General features: G+C 27.6%; 2 protein-coding genes across 2 annotated transcripts; both read right to left on the bottom strand.

Annotated features, from left to right (window-relative positions):
• Positions 1-874: 874 nt before the first annotated feature.
• Positions 875-11677, bottom strand: LOC132938422 (uncharacterized). The gene is made up of 2 exons (XM_061005249.1): positions 10933-11677; positions 875-1671 (listed from the first exon to the last, which is right to left on the bottom strand). Exons 1-2 carry the CDS (start codon positions 11396-11398, stop codon positions 1445-1447), a joined length of 693 nt encoding a protein of 230 aa, XP_060861232.1. The 5' UTR covers positions 11399-11677; the 3' UTR covers positions 875-1444.
• A 1545-nt stretch (positions 11678-13222) lies between these two features.
• LOC132938059 (putative mediator of RNA polymerase II transcription subunit 26) lies at positions 13223-24461 on the bottom strand. The gene is made up of 4 exons (XM_061004727.1): positions 24161-24461; positions 22818-23008; positions 17534-17768; positions 13223-14213 (listed from the first exon to the last, which is right to left on the bottom strand). The coding sequence occupies exons 1-4, from the start codon at positions 24357-24359 to the stop codon at positions 13531-13533; spliced, it is 1308 nt and encodes a 435-aa protein (XP_060860710.1). The 5' UTR covers positions 24360-24461; the 3' UTR covers positions 13223-13530.
• Between the last annotated feature and the right edge of the window lie 409 nt (positions 24462-24870).

The raw sequence follows: 24870 nt of genomic DNA, 5'->3' as shown, positions 1-24870 counted from the left end.
TGAGTTTAGAACAAAATTATAAAAAGTGACCTGATCAATCTCGTATAAACATATTATTAGTGAATTAAAATCCTATCATGTTGAAATAATTTACCACATCATGCATGTAATATTGCATAGTGCATTTGAAACTCTTCGTATATATATATTTGATTTCTCGGTATCCGTACAGAATACACAGGTACCTACTATTACTTATAAGTTCTGAAACATCAATTTTATGTTATTATTTTCACAATATTTAATGGAGATTTTTTGTAAAATATTATTTCAAAATTATTGTGCGATTATTTTGAAAATATTGTACAATTATTCTTAAAATATTTGGTCTTTAAATATTTAATATTATTTTAAATGACCCTAAAGAAATAAATAAGTATGCTTTACCATAGGTAAAGTATAGCAAGTTCCAATTTTGCTGAATTGCTGAATACACTTTCCCAAAAATGTATAATTTATTACGTCTAATTTACTTACTAGTTACTAGTTGTATAGCAAGTTTTAAATTGTTATGTTGAATCTTGCATTAAAGAGTATTATTAGTTATTCGAGGCATGTCCCCTTAAGTCATAGCTCACGTATTATTTTTGAAGACATTGTGAATGAATTTCTTGTGGAAATATATACATCATTAAATAGGAGTAGATAAATGTGAAATGTATAAATAAAAATCAATTAGTAATTACTATATACTATTTAGTATTTACCCTAATTTAAGTTAAAGAAAAATAAGACAACGAAGATCCAAAATTTTAATATTCTATAAGTAATGACTATTTTTTAATACCACCAGTTTACGACTGCGTAATATGATTTGTTGTATGAAAAACATAACATTTTTAATATATTTTAAATGTTGTATATTTTTTATACAAAAAAATAATAATATAACTTCAAAATCGTTAGTAAGTTCTAAATCTCTAGGATAATTCTCTAACCATCATATTATCACACTAAAAAATATTTTCCATTTGAGGAACTATTCCTCTACAAGTTACAACCAGATAGATTACGGTACACAGCCAAATTAGCATCACAATTTAAAACATTTATTGACTCAAGATAATTTATTTTTAGAGCATAGTATTAAAAAAATGTAAGATCAATATAATTCGATAAAAATGATAAATTAATACTAAACATACATAAAAAATATAATAATATAATAATATAATAATTAATAACCTATCAGTAGGAATATCATAATATAGCAATTTAATATAATGACAATTTACAAATGTGCATGAAATAAAAAAAACCATTAATTAGTAACAAAAATATATGTTTAAGATATTATATTATCTTATATTTTTAAATCTACTTCTAATATTATAGGTTTATTGACTTATTTTATATAATAAATTTAAAATACATATATTCAAAAGAAAATATATGTCAATAAAATTAATTGTTCTATGATCAAATTAGAACTAAACATTTAGTTTTATTTGGTAGTATTGTTGGTAAGTTTTTGAAGAGATAATTTCTCATCGTCATCATTGTCTGCCATATACTTTCTCAAATATACATTATTTGGATCAAATTTTTTCACCAACATGTTCCAATATTCTGGTTTGTACTGTAGTAAATGAGCCAAAACTTTCCCTGCTTGTTTTCTTTGCCTTTCATTACATTTAGCACATTCTGTTTGTATTGCATCCGGAACAATCCCTGAAACCATAATGCAATTTCAATTTAATGAATCACAATACATAAAACCAAAAGATCAACAACTGACTGAGATTATAATAGCCTGCAGTAGGTATTGGTAGGTACTAAGTTTAAAATAAATATACTAACGTTTATACGTAAATATGTAAATATATATAATACGATTAGGTAATTACAATCAGCTAGTGTAATACAATTCGATAATATATATTTGTAATTTTGGTATTTTAGTCTAAAAATATGTTGTTTTTATATTAAAAATTTACGACCGTTAATGTACAGCCTGCTTGTCACGGAGTTTCAGTGGCAACGGTGCAATAACAGTGGGATATAAGGGTACCTACATTTTTGTTTGTTAAGTTTCAACTTATTAATTTTTTCTTACAATATTTACAATATTGGGAAAAACCACCAAAATATACTCAAAAATAATTGTTAATATTTAAAAAAAAAATCCCCAAGTTAGATCTATTCCCCACGTAAAAACACCACTGCTTACCATCGATCTTACCTTACAATTTTTACTAGAAATGGTTGATAAAAATATTAGTTTTAATGATATTTGGTCATTATACTATGAACAATCGAGTCAAAAGTCAATTCATATAACACGGGTCAAAAATAGAAGTTATCTAGCCTTGATTCAACTTTCAAAGAATTTAAACAATCCTTCGATAATGTATTCAACCTGTTATCCAGGTCAAGTAAGAAAACACGGTTCTTACTTATGAAGTTCAATCTCTCAGGGAAAGAATTGTTTAATTAGAGCGCCCACTTTAATTGGCACGCTCTGTAAACCAGTTGGTTGACTTTGACATTGCAGCCAAAGAGTCTCGGGGTACATTCTTTATGTCTTAAGGAGAAAAATATTATAATTTTCAACGTTTTGAACTCTGTCCATGTACTCATCTGTACCATTATTGTAGATAAAACTCATAAAAGGATACTTCAGGGTTTGGCCTATTCAATCACAGTGTCAATAGTGTTAATCATCTGTGTAATTTTGGTTATCTTAGGCATCCTATTTTGGTGAAGCTTGTCAGACAAATTCATTACTTATTTTTATTGAAGTTTTCTTTACTGCTTGGAAAATGAAAAAGTTAGTTTTATGTTTGTCACTCCTATATTGAGATTAGGCGACAGGTGACATCTTAAGTATCTAATTATAAACCTATTTCTAAAATTAGTAAAACAACTGACGTCTAAAGTTGTTTGAAAAATTTTAGATTTTGTATTTTCTAATGTTTTTGCAAAAATATTAATTTACGAACAGCGTGGTTTCCGATCTACTAAATATACAGTAACGAAAGCCTTAATATACTGTAATAGTCTGCGACACGAAAAGTAGCCGGTGACCGTCACGAACCTAGTTTCGTCTCAGTGGTTGTTTATAAACATTGGAGATTAGATACGTGCAACGCATAACTACAGTAACTGGTTTAGTCTGAGAACCACTGTCTAACCGCGTTCTATGAAGCGCGGGTTGTGTGGGTTACCGGTTAGTTTTCGTATCGCTGATTATTATATACTCTTTTTTATAGGACATTATTGCACATCAGCAACAGGTCAATGCGATCTACACCGATCTCCTAAAAGCCTTAAACAAAATTGATTATGATTTACTTATATATCAATATTAGATAAACTTGGTGTAAGAAACTGTTTATTGTCTTGGTTGTTCTCTTATGTAGACCTTTCTGTTATTTCTTACTTTTCCCCATTTTATTTTTAGTATTTATTAATAATTTGGACTTGGTAAAGTCTTTAAAATCCTGTAATATTTTTCGTCGTTTGCGGGAGATAAAAATATTTTTGTATCTATGTATACTGATGATGGGGCTATTGTACTTAATTAAGAGTCGAAAATAGATTTTTAAGCGCTGTGTTTTAAATAGTTTATCATGAATGTCTATAAATGTGTGTATATATAATTTCATTGATCCAGAAGGTCAATTAATTCACGTCAAGGTATAAATGTGGCATTTTCATGAAATCTGCAGTCATTATATTATTTGTGACCTTGGAATTATTCTTTCTGCAGATCTATCTTTTGATACACCCATTAAGATAATATATAGCAAAAGATTACTAGTTTTGGGTTTTATTAAACAATTTTACATAGAGCTTATTGCTAAAGGTAAAGAGTATTATATTTTTCTGCATATTTTACTTTTTTGGTACCCATTATCCAGGCTTAATTGATATGCTTGAAATAAAAACAGGAAAGATTCTTTCACTTTTGTGCTTTCAAAGCTGATATACAATTATGCCAATTGATATGCGTGACGAAGTTGCTTTCTCTCTAGAGTCTTATTTGTCTTAAACCATTGAAATAAAGACTTCTAGTTTGTACTTTACATTTACCTATACATTTTTATTTAAACTGCTAAATATAGGTCCTATAGATTTACCAGACATTTTATCCAAAATCTATTTAAAAGTACCATCTTATTTTAAGAATAAGGTTAACCTTTTTTGTTATATCACAACTATTAGTCGAGTGTTACTGCTGGGTAGCTACTCACCTCCCGCATTCAAAAGCCATGTAAATAAATTCAGCACATATGCTCATTGTAAATATTATATTACAGATTGTATATAATCTAATAAATGTTAAAAAAAAAAATATATTTAATATATATTAATAACTAAACTATTTGAATAATCCTGTTTGTCGTTTCTCGTGTTTGAATAATGATATTTTAGATTTTTTTTCGGTCATATGTATTAAATAAATTTATTATATTTAACTGTAACATGTAATATAATTTTGAATAAACTGTTTTTAATATTTTTAACTGTTGTATTTAATATACATATTAATAAAGATGTATTTTAACACAATACTAATACCGATTCTGGTGTAATATCATAAAATAAAAATAAAAAAACAATTTTTAAAATAATATTATATTTTACCATTTTATATGGTAATAATTTTTTAAGGTTTTACTTTATTGAATGTCGTCGTATTCAATTTATAAAAACCAAAATTCAAACTAGAAGTTAAAAAGATGCATAATTTATAAAAGTGGCACAACGACAGGGGTATTCCATAAAATGTTGTTCCAATATTATTTCTTCATCTAAGCTTTTAAAAAAATAACTTACACCTACATTATAATTGGTGAAAAACGCCTATACCAACCTGTTGGAACAAAAAGTGTTAAAAAGATCATGACATTACTGTGTTAAATTAAATATTTTTTAAATATTTAAAAATTAATACGTTGAATATATATTTTAAAACAATAAGACTAATAACAACAAATTTTTAATAAAGCCAATTTTAATAAAGGTGAAGGAAAAACTGGAATTTTACGCAAAACTATTTTTCGACAAAATCAGTTTTTTTTCGTAAAAACTGTAAATATTTAAAATTTGAACTAATAAAACATGTTAAAATTTTATATATATGGTATAATTTTCAAAATATTTTTTCTTTTTTTGAATCATATAGTGACGTATAATTTTGTTTTCATTAATTGTAGATAAATAATTATTTCGCTTGGTCAAAAAGTATGGAAGTACAATATAATTTTCCTCATAAGTTGTTGTTACATATTTTTATTTATTTAAAAGTAATAAAGATACATGGTCGCGGGTTTTATTAATAAAAATTTTAAGCTAAAATTATGACGAAATTGTGTATTTAAACGAAAAACGACGGCTTTAGTTATTTGGTTGTGATTAAAAATTATTATTCATGTGGACTTAACATTTTTAAGTATATTATTTTATTTCATACTATACACAATTGCTTTTTCAAAACATCTTGATTAATTTTATGCTATTACCCATTTATAACAGGAATCTATTCACAGTTCACACCGTTGTTCCGCAAATCGGTATTCACTCAAAAGTTAATAACCAAAATATATGGTATACATATAATATAGGTACTATTATAATAATTAAATATTAATATAATACATTTATAAGTGTTTAATTGTTGGCAAAAATTAATTTAACCCACCGTATTACCAATAAATACCTAATAATACAATTAATTACTATAATAGTAATACCAAAAAACACAATTTCATCATGAAATATACTTGATAACAGACTCGCTGACTTCTCACTCAGAATAATTTATCGTTTGCAATGATTTTTCATTGAATTAAATTTAACACATGCCTACACATTACGATAACTTATTCAATGCCGAGGTACACTGGATACGTCCAGTAGGTAGCAGAGTGTTATCTAATTTTCCCCTTTTTAATATTCACATCTAAGTTTAAAAATGTAATACATACAAGTTTTCTCATAAGCTATTAATTTATTACAGATACTAAATAAAAATTTGAGTGTAATTCTTCCAATATTTTTTATTGATCAACAAATTTTGATCTTCACTTGCAAAATAACGATTTTAGTTTTGTTATTGTACCTAATTCAAAAAGTATCAATCGTAGAAAATTAAAAAATTCCACTATTATTTAAATTATTATTTTCTATACTTAATACAACTTTCAAAATATTTGCACCTTTTTCCCCTTTTAGATATTGCTGACGCTTATTTAAACTTTTATGATTTAAACTATTCATAGGCATTTAATATTTTTGAAATTTTTTAGTGTCTTTTTTTTTGTACGTTTTAATAAAAATGTTAAGGTTTAAAAAAATTGAAAATTGAATACATGATCCCACATAAGTTGTAAATTTAGCTATAAATACATTGATAGGCACGATTTTTTTCATAACATTTTTTTTTAATTGCTTAATTCTAGAATATGAAATTAAAAATGTCTGTTATCTTTAAAAAACTTAAAATTACGATGTAAAAATATTGTTTTATAATATAAAAAAATTTTCAAAAACTCTTTTAATGATTTTTTGTAATATGTGTATTCCACATAATTTTTCAAAATTGTTTTCAAAAACAGTTCATATTTAATTAATATTAACACCTATTAGTTATTAACCGATAATTTTCAACTTCGATATTTCTTCTCTATTTTATCAATAATTGCTAAATTTATTAGATTATACAACATAGGTATGTACTTATAAGCTTGTATAAAATAACTTCGAAATCACTAATTAATAGGTAGGTATATAATGAATAACAAATTATTGTATATATCCAAAAAAATGTATATGGATTTTGATTAAATTGCAGTATATTTTTATAATTATATAAATTATATGCATTCATATTTCATAACTCATAAGTAAAGGCGTATAACATTATTTATAATTATAAATATTAAATACGATATACGTAGTTAAGTACAGCGTATATTATTTCCTATATATTATATCCATAAATTAATTTTAATAAGTTTTGTTTCACAAGTTGTATATGTTTAAAATAAAACAATCTTAGTGTTTATAATTATACTTATAATTATTCCTTCTTTTGTTTAAATATGGAGGAAGTATCTGCAAATTGCAAATACCTATTATATTCATTATACAACAATTGAACTGAAATTTAATTTTAACTAGTATAAAATTAACATTTTAATTAAATAGGTTGTGAATTAAAATTTTTTTTAAATCAAGATTGAACGTAAATGATAAGGAATATACAAGATATGTTACCAATTAATGCATTTAAAATTTTTTTAATTCCCACATCTATTCAGAAAAATTGGGTAAAAATGTCGTAAAATTACATTTATTAATTCATACTTTTGCTTATTATAACTATATATATATTATGTCAGTATTTTTTTACTCCTCAAACTTTAAAATAGATAAATAATTTTTAAATTTTTAAAACTCCTAAAAATAATGAATACATTAATTATATTTTCAGTATTATAATTGTTATAATATTGTAAATTCAGAATCCGATACAATATATATATATTAATAAATAGAATTTGATATTTTAAATATTAGTTTATTTAGAAAAATTAGGCATACTAATTTATAAATTTTGCGAAAACGAATTTTATTTTTAGTCTAAGTATAAGTACCTATACTTAACATAAAAATAAATAAATGTTTCCATAAAATATAAAAATGTAAAAATCTTATTTAGAAAAATATTGGTTGGTAAATAATGACCAACATGGAATACATTCTTTATATTGTATCTATATATAGTTCTTGGACCACGATAAATAAATAAAAGTTGTATTATGAGCCAAGATTTTTTCAAGGACAGTAATAATCCAAATAATCTTATTTTTAAAAAAATATTCATCACAGAACACAGATAAATAACAATACATTATAATTAATGCATTTTATTTTTAATTTATTTGTATTTTTTTAATTTATGTTATCTGAATATTTTTTTAAATTTAAATTTTTGTATCCAATTGTGTTTTTTTTAATTTTTACAAAAAGAAAAAATATTATTATTTATGTATAAAACATATATTTATAATTGATTTCTTAATGTTTCATACAGTCAATATAAATAAAAAAATTAACGTCAAGAGGATGTCAGTGCACTATTTGTTTTCTCTCTCTCTCTGGCCCACGCGCCACATGAACAAAACGCACTAACGCAGAATCATTTTTTCTATGTTTTTAAGTAATTTTAGAGTAAAACCACTCATAACAAAAAAGATAGAAAATAATATTTTTGAGGGAATGACATATCGATTTGTCTAAATGTTGAAATGTTTGTCAAAAAAATGATGTATATTTAAATTATGTTTAAATTGTTTTGAGACAACATTTAGACAAATCGATATGTCATTCCCTCAAAAATATTATTTTCTATCTTTTTTGTAATGGGTGATTTTACTCTAAGATTTCTTAAAAACATAGAAAAAATGATTCTGCGTAAATGCGTTTTATGTATGTTGCGCGTAGCCTAGAGAGAGAAAACAAATGGTGCGCTGACATCCTCCTAAGACCTAACTCTTCAACTCTTGACCATATATTATTTAGGATAAATTTTTATACATAAAATAAATTGATTAAAAGTGTGTTTATTGCAAATAATAAGTAATAAACAAAATATATCATCATTTTAGCTGATATCATCATTCACTTAACTTAATGTGTCGATTGCATTTGTTCGTATTACAACATTAAGCATTATGATTATCAAAATATGTTAAATATAGGTACATGACTAATGCAGGAGTAAACATTATCTTTGGTTAATGATTAACATAATTTGTCAAATAAATCAAATGTATATTCCTTTGAAATACATATTCGAATACATAGCTTTTAGTCTTCCTGTATAAGAATAAATATAAATTTCAAAATTAAAATATGATTTTTTATATGATTTAATATAAGTTTATTATAGTGAAAATAATTAAAATTAGGTCACATAAGCTTTCTTCGTGAACAAAAAAAATATAATGATCATAATACTGGAAAAGCTTTTAATGACGTATAGATAAATTGATTTTTATTATAAGAATATAAGAACCGCATAAATAACAAAAATTAAGATGCATATGCTTTAGTGTGCTACTTTACTGAGGAGTTAGACAGATACGGAATTTGTAGTTCTGGTAGTTTTCTTTTTATCATATATAGATACTTATTATTAGAAAACACGTTTGTATGTTTATTTTCATTTATTTAATCGTACAATTTTGCTTTTTTCGTTCTTTTCTAATAAATTATTTGCATTTTCTGGTTTAACTATTTTAAAAATGGATACATCATAAACTATTAATTAAAATTGGTAGTTAGTACTAGCTATAGTGATTATTCCCCTACTTTTGTTAGTACTATTATAACTGTAGGTATTATTGAAACTGTTATTAGGTATTTATTGAACGAAGAAATATTCAAATATTATATAAATATAAATAAATATTTTTTGAATTTATTACTGATAAGTTATATTATACTATATTGTATTATTGTGTAATAACACATTATTAATATGGTGAATTTATTTATTTATTTATATATATAATATTAGTAGATTACCTTAAACCTATATACAACAATTTCATAATACATTAAAAAGAAACCTTGATTTTTATGTAAAATAAAAAGTAAATAATAATCGTTTTTGGTTTTTATCAGAAAACGATAATTTTACATTCTTTGACTTACAAAAATAACATAAATTCAATAATTTTGGTTCTATACCATAATTAATTTAACATCGTATAATTAGGTACCTACTATTCATCTTAATCCCAGTTCAACGTATTCGTAAACCTTATGAAATGGTTTTTCAAAACATGTGTTAAGACTGATAAAATACTTAACAGTAAGAATGATTACTACCTATTAAGTATGAATATAAATTTCGTCAACCCTTTCAGATTTATTCAGACTATTTTATAACTAGGTACAGAGTAATCCTATATGAATTATGGACGTTACACAATTTATACCGTTGAATATATTATTATATATGTTACGGGTAAAGTACAAAATATGGTTAGTGTTCACATTATCCGGGTAATGTGTACACTACCTGTACCTATTGGATAAAGTAAAAATACTATTTATAAAACGTTTATTTCGTACTTTACTCGGGTATTTTACACATTATCTACGACTGAGTGGGTAAAGTACTTTGATAAAATGTATACGATAAAATAACGATTGTAGATAAATGTTTATGAAGAAACACACGGAATAATATTTAGTACGTCTATAAGTGATAATCAATATTACGAACTCGGTAATAAAAATGGCACTCTTCATCAACTTTATTCCAGAAATCAATTGACTGTATGCTCTGAACCATTAATAGATATTTTAAAAGTTTTAGCCACAAAACAATCTTTGCGTGAAATAGCTAATGAACAATCTTTTTCCGGTGGTCAAGGTTTTAAGAAGTGTTTATGTAAAACTAAATGCTTGACAAATAAATGTAAATGCAAATCCGGGGGAACACTTTGTAATTCTAAATGTCATCCAAACTCAAATTGTTCTAATAAATAATTGTATTTCGCTTTTAAATTTTAACTAAGTAAATAGTAAAATTATTCAAATATATAATTTATAGTTTAATACTAATAATAATAAATATTTTTTTTTGAATTAGTATAATTTGGTTTTTGCTACCTACTAGAAAGACTTTGTATAATCTGTACCATTTTAAGTGTTTGATGCGTTGGTCATGTTGTACCGACGTTATAAGTTTACGGTTATAGTTATACGAATACATTATCCACAGCACACTGGATAATGTATAAATTGATTGGATACTACATATTTAAGGTGGATAATGTATACATTACACTGTTCGTATGGATGAGGTTCACATTACCCGGGCAATATGTACACTAACCGTTTTTGTACTTCACCCGTAATATATATATATTGTATATAAAAACGGTATTCATATTATCAAGGGCTTACTTTTGAGCTCCAAACCCTCTCTGGTACACGGTCCTTGGTTCATAACACAATTGAAGAGAATTTTTATGATTCGGTCATTGTTCATAACAGCTTCAATATCAATGAAATCGTATCGAGTTGGATATGACGACGTTTCTCTGGTGGTTTTACGTCCATCGGTGGTTGGTGACACGCTGACATTCACATTCTGAAAATTTTGTCCGATCCGAGGACCGATCGCAGCCTCTCCTATCTGAGGTGCGACCGTAGCCTGTCCGAACCTAGGTGCAATCGTAGGCTGTCCGAACCTAGGTGCGATCGTAGCCTGTCCGATCCGTGTTGCAATCGTAGCCTGTCCGATACGTGTTACAATCGTAGCCGGTTGCTCAATTCGCTTGACTTGAGGGATCGCAGTCGGTTGCTCAAGTCGCCTAAATTGAGAGTCACACATCATGGTTATATAACAAAAAATCGCTAACAAATTCATGTGTACTGTTGTAGTTACATTAAGTCATCTATGAAACCGAACAAATAAACACAAACGTTTTAAATTTATTTTTATTTAAATTTTATTAGACCAATTTGTACACGTATAAAGTTGTTACGACTGTTTAACGTGGGATTTAGTATAAAAGTAACGGATCGACCGATGTTTAACCGATTCGCACTTAAGAACGTCTGTTGTTGTTGGACGCGAAACGGAAATGTAGTAAAAAAAAAAACGTGCACATCTCAAGGGCACCGTCATCCTGCGCAAACATGGACGCCAGATTGCTGTTTTTAATTTCACCCGCTCATCTCCCGGCGTTATAGCGATAGCTAACGTACATAATTATATATCAACTTCTACTTTGTGTCTTTGGTCGCAAGCCATTCAGAAGTATTGTGTTCAATCGCGAATGTCATTAAAATATTTATTATGATGAGTTGATCGTTATACATATTAAATACGTCCAAATTATTAATCATATACAATTGAACAAATTTCATTTAAAATAATTATATGAATTATAAAATTATATTTATTTAAAAAAAAATTTAAATACTTAATAAAGTATTCATCTATAACTTGTGAATGCATTTCAGTTTTTGTGTAAACAATTATTATTTACTGAAGTAATAGAAAAAAATTAAAATTCAAAGATCTATAATATTAAGTATATAACAATCAAGGATATGGTATTAAATTGTGATTCGGTTCTATATCAAACAGTTTCCAAGGCACCTATGGCTACTATTTCAATAACTCTACTTGTACGACTCTGTTTAGTAGTTTGATTATTTTATCCAAAGTGTGTATGCTTGTTTACAGAAAACTGTATTCAAAATATATAAATAAACATAAGGTGTATAATATATACCATTGCACACATATATAAGTTGTTTACAACTTACAAGTCAAACAAGTACATGAAGATATTTAAAATATCAAATAACAATTTTCAAAATGCTATTTGAAATAATAATATTATAACGCCATGTTGGTTTCAATCGTTAAATGAATAAATTTACATTCCGATTCCAAATATATATTTTTATAATGGTGCATATGATACAGCAAACGTAAATAAATAAAACAACTACACAAAACCGGTCATAAACAGAAAACGCAAAAAATAAAAACACAAATCATACATACAGTGCGCTGTCGATTGAAATACCATTGAACCACTATTTTCAAGGAACTTCAGATAGGGCCAAGCAAAACTATGTAAAACATGGTAGCTGAATTCCTTGAGTATATTGCATGAAATGTGATATATTTATTAATAATTGCATAACTTCATAAAAATAATTGTATTTATAAGAGTAATAATTCATCTCAATCTATCAATCTACATGAAAAATGAATAATGCATTATGCCACAGATAATCCTTTTATTCGGTATAAAACAGTAATCAACGGTTCATATTTATTATTTTATTTGAAATCACCCAGGTACCTGAGTAGGTTTACTAGTTATTTGATAAAAATATAATATCGTAAAAAATTATATTATATTTATTGTTTAAATAGTATATAATAGTGAGTAGGGTAAATGTGTAATACAGTTTATTAAAATTATATAAAAATATTTTTTTTATTTTACTGTTTTTAGTTTATTGAAACCAAATATATATATATTTTTTAACTATTTATTACAGCTATCATTACCTATTATAAACCACATTAATATAAAATTCAGATATATTAATTGATTAAAATCTAGTTTTTTTTTAGAATTATTGTAATTTATTTAAAATAGGTAATATGTATTTATGATTTATTAATTAACATTCATAAACTATGTTTTTGTATAAAACTGCGCATCGTACAACAATTTATTGCATCATATAAGTAATATTGTAACAATAATTAATTAATTATAAAATATGTATTTCCATCTTCAATATTTACGCAAGTATATGTTTATTAACATAAATATGAATTCATTTTTTAAAAATATAATCATAGAGTTTGACTTGTAAATAATAATATGACGGAAAAAAATAACCGTTATTTATTTATTACATATATTTGTTTACTCATTCAGTTTGTAATTGCCTTGTGGGATAAATAACAGTAATTTTAACTCTAATTCGTACCCAAATACACAATCATAGTTTGAACAGTTAGAGTCAAGGTTTCCTGTTTACCGTAGATATAGGTGCCGTTGTTATTACCGTTCCTTTTAATTGTTGTTCATGTTGATGTTGTTGTGGTTGGTTTTGATATTGTTGTGGTTGGTGTTGGTGTTGATGTTGATGTTGATGTTGTTGTTGATGTTGCTGTGGTTGGCTTGGATTTTGTTGTGGTTGGTATTGCTGTGGTGGGTTTGGATGTTGCTGTGATTGGTTTGGATGTTGCTGTGGTTGGTTTGGATGTTGCTGTGGTTGGTTTGGATTGGGCTGTGGTTGGTGTTGATTTTGTTGTGGCTGGTGTAGATTTTGTTGTGGATGGTATTGGTTTTGATGTTGATGTTGCTGCGGTTGGTTTGGATTCTGCTGTGGTTGGTTTGGGTTCTGTTGTGGTTGGTTTGGGTTCTGTTGTGGTTGGTTTGGATTATGTTGTGGTTGATTTGAATTTTGCTGTGGTTGGTATTGGAGTAGATTTGTATTCAAAAACTGTTCATTTCCATTCCGCTCTATGGTATTAATATATTGCTTCATATATTCTCCATTTGGGTCAAATTTGGCTGCTACTTCTTTTAATATATCCGGTTGGTGATTATTTAGGTAGCACATCATTTTTTCAATCACTTTTCTTTGTAATTCAGTGCAATGTTCGCATTCGTTTTGAATAGCTTCGGGAACCATTCCTGCTACGACAAAAGATGTGTTTAATCAATTTTATTTTATTTTTATTTTTTTCATTAATTAACCCGCGGAAACTTAGGTCATTGGGTGGTTTTTAACTGTGGAGGAGGGTACTGTAGGTTTTAAACACGTGTGTTTTAGTTTGGTAGAATTTTCAAGTGGGCACCCGTAGGTATCTGCCATGCCCGGGTGGGGGATGGCGGCCTCATTCTCCAGACAGCGTGACTGCCCGAAAAGAAGTGCCGCCCGTGGTCGGGGTTTGAACCGGCGACGGTGCGCATCGCAACCGACGCCTTAGTCCCCTCAATAATAATATTGTAGTGAATCTATATAAATGATAATATGATTATAAATACAGTATTTATAGTATTTAAATTCGATGGTAGTATCCGCTATTCAGTAATAAGCACTCATAAGTCTTGGGGTTCATCTCTGAAAAATAAATGTCATAAAAATATTTTTAACTATTTTTATACTACAGAGTAGACAGGCCCGTATTTAGGGGTGTCAGGGTGGGCCATTGCCCCTCCTGGTGGAACCTAGGGGGCCGTAACTTTTCATGAACTCTTATAATCTGAGCGGAGCGAGAAAGCTAGTGGTTTTACAATGGTGTTTTTTTTTTATTTCCTGTATACAAAATTGTTACCAGAAGGAATGCTTCGATTTCAACATGTAGTACCTTATCTTTTAGAAAATTGGATCAAGATGGTACTTTAGAGAGGTCATTTTTCGATTTTATCAATAGTTATTTAATGCCACGGGAAAAACCACCAAATAATTACAAAAAACCGCTAAAAATGGGATTTTAATTTCTAACGCTTTGCTTATCACCATGAAAACGAATAAAAAATAATAATATTATAATATTAATTCAACTTACATGATATAATAAATAATAACAATATAAAATATCCAGATTGACAAACCGTCACCGCTCAGAATCGTTTTTCTTATACAATATTATATCATTGAATTCTAGTTTAATCCAATCCATTATACAATGACCCACTTATAACTTACTGTACAGCAGAGCGACATCCACTTTCCCGCTTTTTTTTTTTTATTATTAAGCCAATATATTTATAACTTTAAAATTATGTAAAATGTTATTTTCCGTATGTATTGTGATTTGTTGGAGATTTCTCCAAAGTTTATTTTATGATGATATTCTTTCAAATCTATTTGTATACTAACAATTATAATAATTCCTTGGATAATTGATAATAGCATGATTACAGCCAGCAGCTAGCGTTATTGTAAATACGTAAAATACAACATAATAATAATAATGTTAAATAAACCAAAATCGATTTTCTCAAAAACAGATTTTGCGTAAAAATTCTTGTTTTTCCTTAATTTGTCAACACTTAATTTTAACAAAGAGCAAGTCGTTTTACTGTATAATAGGCATCGCGTATATCTCACCATTAAGTTGGTCACTATATTAATTATTATTATAGTTACATTTGAAATCAATGATAAATCATTGCATACAAAAAACAATTCCGAACGGAAACGGCGTGTCAGCCCTCAATTATTTATTTCTAAGGACATTTAACAATTTATTAATTATGGCTTTGTTATGACCGCAAGGCGTTAAGTACGAAAACGTTCTTTTGTTCTTAAGAGGACGCCACACGGACATTTGTTGTCTCCATCGTACAAGTGCGTTACATAGAAACTTTACGCTCGGCAGATAACGTTTAACTCAGTTAGCTTAAAAATTTGAGTGAATCGACCTATTATAAAACTTGATGGTAAGAACATTATCTGTGTTCGTATGTTGGTTTTGTACGATAGTTCAATTTTTCAGCAAGTTATGCGTATAAAAGTTGTATAATCATATAAAACTGTTTCATATAATAGGTCGATTAACTCTAATGTTTAAGCTACCGATATCTACGTTATCTGCTGAGCGTAAATTTTCTATGTTACGCACTTGTAAGACGGAGACAACAAATGTTTATGTGGCGTCCTCTTATTAATACTATTCATTTATTTTTCTATTAGTAATACGGTAAACGGTTGAACTAATTTATGATAAAAATATGAAATATATTATAAATAATAATTATTATAATATTACATTATTGTTATTACGTAACTTATTTAAGGCTATACTTATACTATTTTGGCTTCTATCGAAGTTGCAGCTAAAATATTTTATTTTGGTTTAATTTTTTTTAACTGAATTTAAGCCCGGTTACTTTGGCCATTAGCTGTTGTAGGGTTTATGTACTATGCTTGTTAAAGTTGGTACGGTAAGGTGTTGTTATGGTTGTTACGAAAAGTAAGCAAACACGTGTAGGTGTGGTCACCCATCCGGGAACTAGTAGCAGCAGGCGTTACTTACTCTCAGTCACATTGCGTAACTGGTAGCAGCCAGCGCGCCATGCCAAAACACTTGGTTTTATTAAAGTCTAAAAGTCTAAAATAGAAATGTATTTTAAATTCTGAATGGAGCGATGAATGTATTGATTTTACACTAATGTGTGTTTTTTTCTATCTTTTATCACCTTTTGCGGTAGTAAAATATATAATTCAATTTTTAACTTTGAGATGGTTAGAAGATTAGATTTAGTAAACACTTTTGTAAAAATTTGCATATAATTTTGTAGTTAATAATTCACAAATGGTGTACCGATAATACAAATAGAAACACAGAACTTATACAATGATGTAAAATATAAATGTTGGTCTGATAATTTAATACAAAGCTAATATTCTATCGGTTGAATGACTGAAAGAAGTTTTACTTTATCCGCACGCGTATACTCGCAGCACGCATATTTTTTTATAAACATTTTGAGTTAAAACTTAGGTGTAATTAAATATCTTAACGAAGAATCGTTCGATTTTAATTATGTTGTTGTATTTTAAAATATTGTTCGTGGATACTTGAAACATTTAACGTATATGGTATATATTATAATATTATATACACACAACGACATTTAAAATGCAATGTTTTCGGCAACAATTAAATCAACCGTAAATCTGTCGTATTACTAATATGTAGTAAAATAAATTATTTTAATAATAATAAATAAAATAAATAAATAATTACATGGTAAAAAATATACTTAGTACCTATATAGAATTAGTAGGCCGACGTCTGTCTTCGCTCAAAGTCATTTATATTTTATTGTATGCAATGTTGCAAATGATTTATCATTGAATTCAAGTATAACACTTACAGTGTGTACTTACTCCTCAACATGACGAGGCACGCTCGACACTTACTGTACAGCAGAGTGGTTACATACTTTCCCCCTTTTTTTATAAATTGTTTCAATTATTTCAGTAAATTCTAATGTATACTTACGTTTAATATTCTTAGCTTCCGGACTGCACGGCCCATTATCTAAAAAGCAATTGAGGTAATTTTCACGAATTTTAGGATTCCCCACCAGTCCAGTCGTAAAGTGGTCAACTGCATATTTTTGTTGTTCTTGCCTACGATTTTGCCCGCCGTCTATTCGTTGTTCCGGCATTGGACCACACTGCACCATTGAAACGAAACCCGAAACAATCGCAACGAAGACCAGCTTGAACATAATTTAAGACAAAAAAAATTAATTCCGTTGGAAACAGCAACTAGATGGTTTATTCTTGTGATCAAGATTAATTATGCGATCTATCGATAGATACGCTGTACTTTTAAACGTAGTTGATTTGTCCGGAAGTTACCTCTTTGTACACTTGAGTTTCATAGTTCACTGAAGACGGAAACAATGCGGAACTGATTGACCGAAACTCGACTAGACTTTAATGTTCAAATAAATGGTGAATATGGATAACTATTATCATTTATTATGTGTCAAAATGTTTACAAATCGTTATTTTTAAGACATTATTTGAATTCTTGAAGTGCATTAAATGTAACAATAAACATTCTAATTGTTACACCTATAGTTTTGCATGTTATACAAAATAATCGAGAGTAAAATTAAACAAAAAAATTAAAAAACCTTGAAGTATTCTCACGGCGTGTCCAAAACGAATTTTCCATAAGATTCCTTGACCGAATTTACTCCTGTTATAATATTCTTTCAGACTATGGATATTTTTAGGTTCTTGTTTAGTACGTTTTTATAAACGATCCAAGTAAGTACTTTTTATCTTATAATCATTATTACATTATTTTTATCATATTTGTATGATTTTAAAATCTAACAGCTAAGTATTCTTCAAAATTACAATTACCTTGTGTCATAAAATAGGTCTACCTATTTCAATAATTGTATCAAAACGTGCATAGTTTTATGAAATATTTTAGTACATAAGGCCAAAATATCATGGTAGATGCTGATAATACAGTGAGATATGCAAATATTTATTTAATTAATAAAAACAAACAAGATAAAATCAGTTGAAGTTAATTTAATTAATTAACTTATAATAGCCTTTTTAATTAATGTTATAATTCGTAATCATAATACTCGTGTGTCTGATATTATATTTATCTTATGATTAGTACTTGCATTATGCCTTGATGTTGTTTCACAATAAAGAACGTAGGTATTCTATAGTAAATAAAAATATGTTTATTGCCAATAAAGATTATTATTTATTTGAAAAGTAAGTCAAGTCAAACTGCAGTAAGTTAATGTTTAATATAAAATATTATTTTTATGTTCTGTAAATGAAATAATTTTAAGTTAATATATTATTCCTATATTTAACTATTATTTATACAATTATTAAATAATTGATTATTGAAAATCTATTATATTTCATAAGCTTAGATTACAATTATTAATATTCCTGTTTTTTTTTTAGCTTAATAAATTGGACTTAATTCTACATTAATTACAACTTGAACATAAGACTACATGAATGAGAATTTAGCATTATTATAACATACCTACTAATAGTGTTGATAAATGTCAAATTGTACATATGAATGAATAATAATAAGTACCCAGAACAAACTTGAAATTCAGGTTAGAGAAATTTAAGACTACATATTTTTTTTATATATTTATATTTTAATAGCTACCTATGGCTTGTTTAGACTCTGTAATATAAAGAATCTATTGTTATACCTTTAGTAATTATTTTAATAGAACAATAATTATTGGTACATAGGATCGAAAAAATATATAACTTTTTTTCCGCATTATCGAGGACCGGGGAGAGAACCGCCATTTGCATTACAGCTCTCCGGCCCCCATCGTTTATTGACAAATACAACTGGTTATCAATTACATCTATAGCTTATGCCCCCGCGACCTGGCAGACTATATCTATAGATAATAAACATAATACAAATATAAGACATTTTTAATAATCCGCTTCAGCTGCAAAGTCTAAATTCCCGCTTAATATAATGGTTTGCAATTGTTACTGATTAATTACAATTATACAGGGTGAGTTAAAAATAATACCACAACTTTGAACACCTCTATTAATAGAATGAAATATTAAAAATACATATTATTTCATATAACCTTTGTACACAATAAAGAATTAAGTTTTTTTCCAGTAAAGACACGATCCCAAATGTTCAATGTGACCTGCACCTTGTGACGCTCGAACGATATCAACCCGGTATTCTAATTCGATCATTCCACACTATCTGGTTGCATATCAGGCGTAACAGTTTAAATTTCCACAGTTATTCTTCCTTTGAGAACAATAAATGTTTGTTGACGACATCTTTCGGCAACTGAATGAAACTTCAGAACTTCCCAAGCACTATAACAACTAGAGTAGAGCTCTACAATGTCTGGTTGCCGCGATATGAATTTTCAAAGTTGTGGTATTCTTTTTGGCACACTCTGTAGTCAGTATATTTACAATAGTTACATCATTTATAACTTTTATTTAAATTAAAAATGTTTTCATAACTTAGGCGAGCATTTTATATTTCCTTTTCTTAAAATTTATTTCTTAGTGGCATGCAGTGCTAGGTAGCTTAAGACGATTTTTATTCTTTGGCATATTATATAATTACAACTTTTGTGTACTCTCTTTTAGTAGTGTTTTTAATTTGCCTTAAATACTAAATTAAAATATTTTTTTAAAATTATTTTTGAAGATAAGCCTCGGTGCCTGGGCCATTAAATGAATATTAATAAAAAAAACATTTAATATAATTAAATATAGGTATTAGTGAAGAGTAAAATAAATATTTCCAATAATTGTACCAATTGGAAAACCTTATGCAGGGCTTATAGCAGGGATGGGCAACTCAATGCTACTAGAGGGCCAATTTTGAATGTGCAAAAATCTAGCGGGCCAGAGAACATAGGAAGCAAAAAAAAAACCTAATGTTAACTATACCTCTATAAATAATATAATATTATTTACATTTAATAGTTCAATACTATATAAGAATTTATATCTACGTTTTACGATAAACATTATATCGGTTTTAATAATTTTATAAATATAATAAAATAAAATACAGAAAAATCTTAACATTTTATATTTTTATGAACTAAATTGAAATGTAGCACGGACCAGTGAAAAAATGGTACGTGTGCCGCCAGTTGCCCATCCCTGACTTATAGTATGAGGTATGAACAATGAAGTTGTAGGTATGTATGTGTTTAAATTTATTATGTATTTATTTTTTATCATGCATTTTAATACTTTGAATCCAAACCAGATATTAAATGGTTATATATTTTACATTGTCATTACCAACTCATTAAGGTCAACATTCAACATACTGTCAGTACATTACATTATTAACAAAAAAGTAAGTAGGTAACAATAATAGTGATTAGTGAATGTGTTGTACACTTGTACTACCTACAATTTTTATAGTTAAGCCTCCAAACATGAATTTCGGTAATCTTTATTTTTTTTATTATTATTGAAATAATAACTAATGGATATTTTAAGCCCTTGAAGTATTTTACAATATTTTATGAATTTCAGTAATTTTAAAGCATATTTTGGTCTCGTAGTCTCATTAGCAAGGCTCGAAACTTTATGCGCTAAAAAGTACTCAAATATGCGTTCAAAAACATCATCTTATGCGCTATTATAATATGCAGTAAAAATTCGGAAAATATGGAAAAATATGCAATTTATTGAAGAAAAAAAATATTTATAACATAGGTACGTGATGGTGCTTTTTAAAGCAAATTTTTGAAATTCGATACAATTTTATCGATATTACTAAATTGTTCACGTATTTCTTCAGAAGTCCTATGAAGACCATGTGCAGCGCATGGCACGTGAATCGTTTTTGAGTATAAAGGACTCCGTTTAGAGGGGGGGCATGGTGGTAAAAGACCCACGACAAGTGTGTGAATATAAAAAAAAAGTTTCCCGGAAAATATTTTTTGTATATTGAGAATCGACAACCTTTATCCTTTTTTTGGAGGTTACGGTTGGTTTTAGGAACACGTGTTTATATGAGATGAGTATTCGTAGCAAAGAGCCCGGATGGTCACCCATCCGGGAACTTGCGACGCCGGACGATGCTAGACCACAGCATACGCCATACATTATATAGTGACTGCCGCCAACCACCACACACAACAGGTCCCAATACATATTATTATTTTACGTGATAATGAAGTTGAAAAGCTATACAGCAGGAAACTTCAAAAAAGAACCTTTTGTTATATGATATGTGTTAACTTTTCAGTATACGAGATTGCTGCATGTCTTCATGTAAGTATGTACCTAACTTTAATGTAGATAATATCATGAAATGTGTTGGCTATATTTTTATAATAAATTGCCCCGGCCTTGTCATTGAAATACTGACGGTTATTTAACTATTCACTCCACGGATTAGAATCTAAGGAATTTACATCTGTAAACCATTCTACCTCTTTAAATGTACCGCTTGGAGCAAGTTCATCCATAGACCCTATGAGAACACATCTCTGGGAATACATATTAAAAAATAATGAACAGTTCCTACTTACTTATCACAAAAAATTCTCGACAGTTCTTTTGTTCAGTGTATAAATATAAGCGAGTACCTATTGTATTATAGTTCATAGTAAAATATTAAATAGTAGACAATTAACAAGGTTATAAGTTATAACTATACGTCTATATAGGCAGACACAAATAAAACTTTTAGAATATTCTATGAATGTATCATGCTCCCCATCCTCCATATGTATTTAACTACCACTTTTAATGATTTTATTCTATATAAAAATGCAATGATTGCAAATGTAAATGTTATTAAAAGTGGAACTTTTGAAGTACTATGTTGTACAATATAGTTTCAACGTGACAATACGTCAAATACTTTAAAATATAGTGTATTCTAAGTTTAGATATTCCTTTTTATTGTTACACGGAAGACGATTTCAAAAGTTCAGAATACTATTTAGTGTTTTATAAATATTCTACTACCTAGGTACTTATAATTAATGAGTAGGAAATGACAAAAATAAAAACAAAAATTTGATTATCATCTCATGTATATTTTTTTTAAATGTATAAATTAAATTTTAAAAAGTTATAAAATATTGTATGAAAGAATATAATAAGTGTAAATAAATAAGAAATAATTTTTGAAATGTGCCATTTTATAACAAAAAATTGCATCGATTATTTGTATTAAATATAAATAACACAATAAGTTATTATATATTTATATGTTATATTTTATAATTAATTTAAACGTCAATGTTCAATTTCTTTGCATCTTCCGAATAACGTTGTCTGTATAGTCCTTTAGGGTCATATTTTGCTTCAAGTTGTTTCCACATATCATTTTTCTTTTCAAACAGAAACTTAATGATTTTTTCGGAACCTATTTTTTGTTTTTCCGAACAGTCTTCGCATTTATTTTCTATTGCTTCTGGTAACCAGCCTGTAACCATATTATGTACAAGCCAAATATTAATAAACACAGTATTATAGTTAGGAATATAAATCCATATAAGTTTCTTTGCTTTTTAGTTTTTAAGCATATTATGTAGAATGCATTGTTATTTTTACAACTAATCTTAAATAATGATCAAAACGATCGACAAATAATTACACATTTACACCTTTATTTACCTAACATAAAATATATACTATTTTTCAAAATGTTTAAACATATAATATTTTATTAACCAATAAATTTATATTGAAATTAAAAATTGATAAAACAAAACTGAAAAAAATTATTATTGTGTAACGGATGGAAATGACAAATTGTATTAATTTAATTGTTTTGCGTTAATTGGTCGGCTTCTGTCTGATACGCCTGGTTGATCGCCCCATGCATTTCCGCTATAGTGCCCATTAATTCAGGAGGCATATATTGAAATGTATTAGCAAATGCTGCATTTAGAACCTTAACTCCCACGTCTGTAAATAACTTGTTTATAGTGAATATTATCCAAATAATTTTTTTATGATTTTGTATGTACAAAATGATATTTTAGTTCAAATATTTTTATTCACGATTCAGTAGAATATTCGTTGACGTAAGACATAATTAACTATACAGTATGGATAGACTATATTTATCTTTTTAAAACAATGATTCTTTTACTTGTAATATTTTACTTAAATACATTATGAATCATAAATTACGTAGAATAGTAACGTCAAATATAATTTTGAAAAAAAATTGATTGAACCCAACTATGGATTTTGATTTAAAATAAAAATAAATTACAAAAACAATGAATGTAAGAGTAATTTTACATGAATATAAATTATCTTAAAAGGAAACCAATTATATAGAAAAAAATAATATGTTTTGGATTGACAAATATAAACATTTTTTTGAGAGTGGTAGGTTCACATCAACTGACGTTGTTATAGATGTTAGTATATTCTTAGGATATTGTCATTTTGTACTTTAATGGTAGGTACCTTTGTACGTACTTTTGTAACTCAATAAACAGTCTTCGATTTGATTAAATAAAATAAAATTATGAAAAACGACATGTTTAACTAATCACGTATAATTTACTATCACCGTCAGAGGATAATCAATGCTCAAGTTTAAAAATAGGTAAGTACTTACGTTTGATTTCTTCGCCTTCTGGCGTACATTTTCCTGTTTCCATCAGACACTTGAAGTAGCTGGCGACCAAGCGGTCGTTGTGCAGAATGTCATCGATATTTACGTTGTCGTATTTAGTAGTATATTTAGCCGGTGCTGCCTGGACCATAGTCATCGTGGTAGCGATGAAAAAAGCAACTGCTAGAAGGAGTTTGTTCATTTTGATGTGTTAGTGTATTGTACTCAAAAGCGAAAAACGTCTTATGGCGTTCAGAAATGAATTGTAACTTGATGTAGAACAGTTTTCCATTATATATAGCTAGTAGCTACCACAACTCAATGGCAAAGACATATCTACATATTGTTTTACAATGACGTCACATACTACGGGGGCTCGTTAGTGAGCTAAACGAACCGAATCGAATACTTTTTGGAATTCCCCTCTACTGCTTACATGACACTGACTGGACATACATATCGGAATAAAAGACGCATTTTCTTTTCAATCTAATGTGGTAGTGAACATTTCCACCTTGGAAATTGTTTATTCCGGTCACACGTGGATAAATAAAGTACATATTAATCCTAAATAAACGTAACCTAGACTAATCCATCCATGTACCTACAAGAATTTTTAATTCATGGACTTTTCCTAAAATATAAATTTAATTGTAGTAAAAACAAGATAATAATTATTTGATTCTTCGAATATAATATTAAATTTAACTAAC

The sequence above is a fragment of the Metopolophium dirhodum genome, chromosome 2 (assembly GCF_019925205.1).
Source record: "Metopolophium dirhodum isolate CAU chromosome 2, ASM1992520v1, whole genome shotgun sequence".
NCBI classification, from domain to species: domain Eukaryota; kingdom Metazoa; phylum Arthropoda; class Insecta; order Hemiptera; family Aphididae; genus Metopolophium; species Metopolophium dirhodum.
This window is presented reverse-complemented; position numbering and strand designations above follow the sequence as displayed.

What these genes read in the sequence shown, in the direction of transcription:
- LOC132938422 (XM_061005249.1), bottom strand. Translation starts at nt 11,398, where the DNA reads ATGAATTTGTTAGCGATTTTTTGTTATATAACCATGATGTGTGACTCT. An exon ending in AGAGGGTTTGGAGCTCAAAA is followed by an intron (nt 1,672 to 10,932) that starts GTAAGCCCTTGA and finishes TTATGGTTTCAG; the next exon opens with GGATTGTTCCGGATGCAATA.
- LOC132938059 (XM_061004727.1), bottom strand. Translation starts at nt 24,359, where the DNA reads ATGAACAAACTCCTTCTAGCAGTTGCTTTTTTCATCGCTACCACGATG. An exon ending in CAAAGAAATTGAACATTGAC is followed by an intron (nt 17,769 to 22,817) that starts GTTTAAATTAAT and finishes TTTTTGTCTTAA; the next exon opens with ATTATGTTCAAGCTGGTCTT. An exon ending in GGAAGCTAAGAATATTAAAC is followed by an intron (nt 14,214 to 17,533) that starts GTAAGTATACAT and finishes CTTTTGTCGTAG; the next exon opens with CAGGAATGGTTCCCGAAGCT.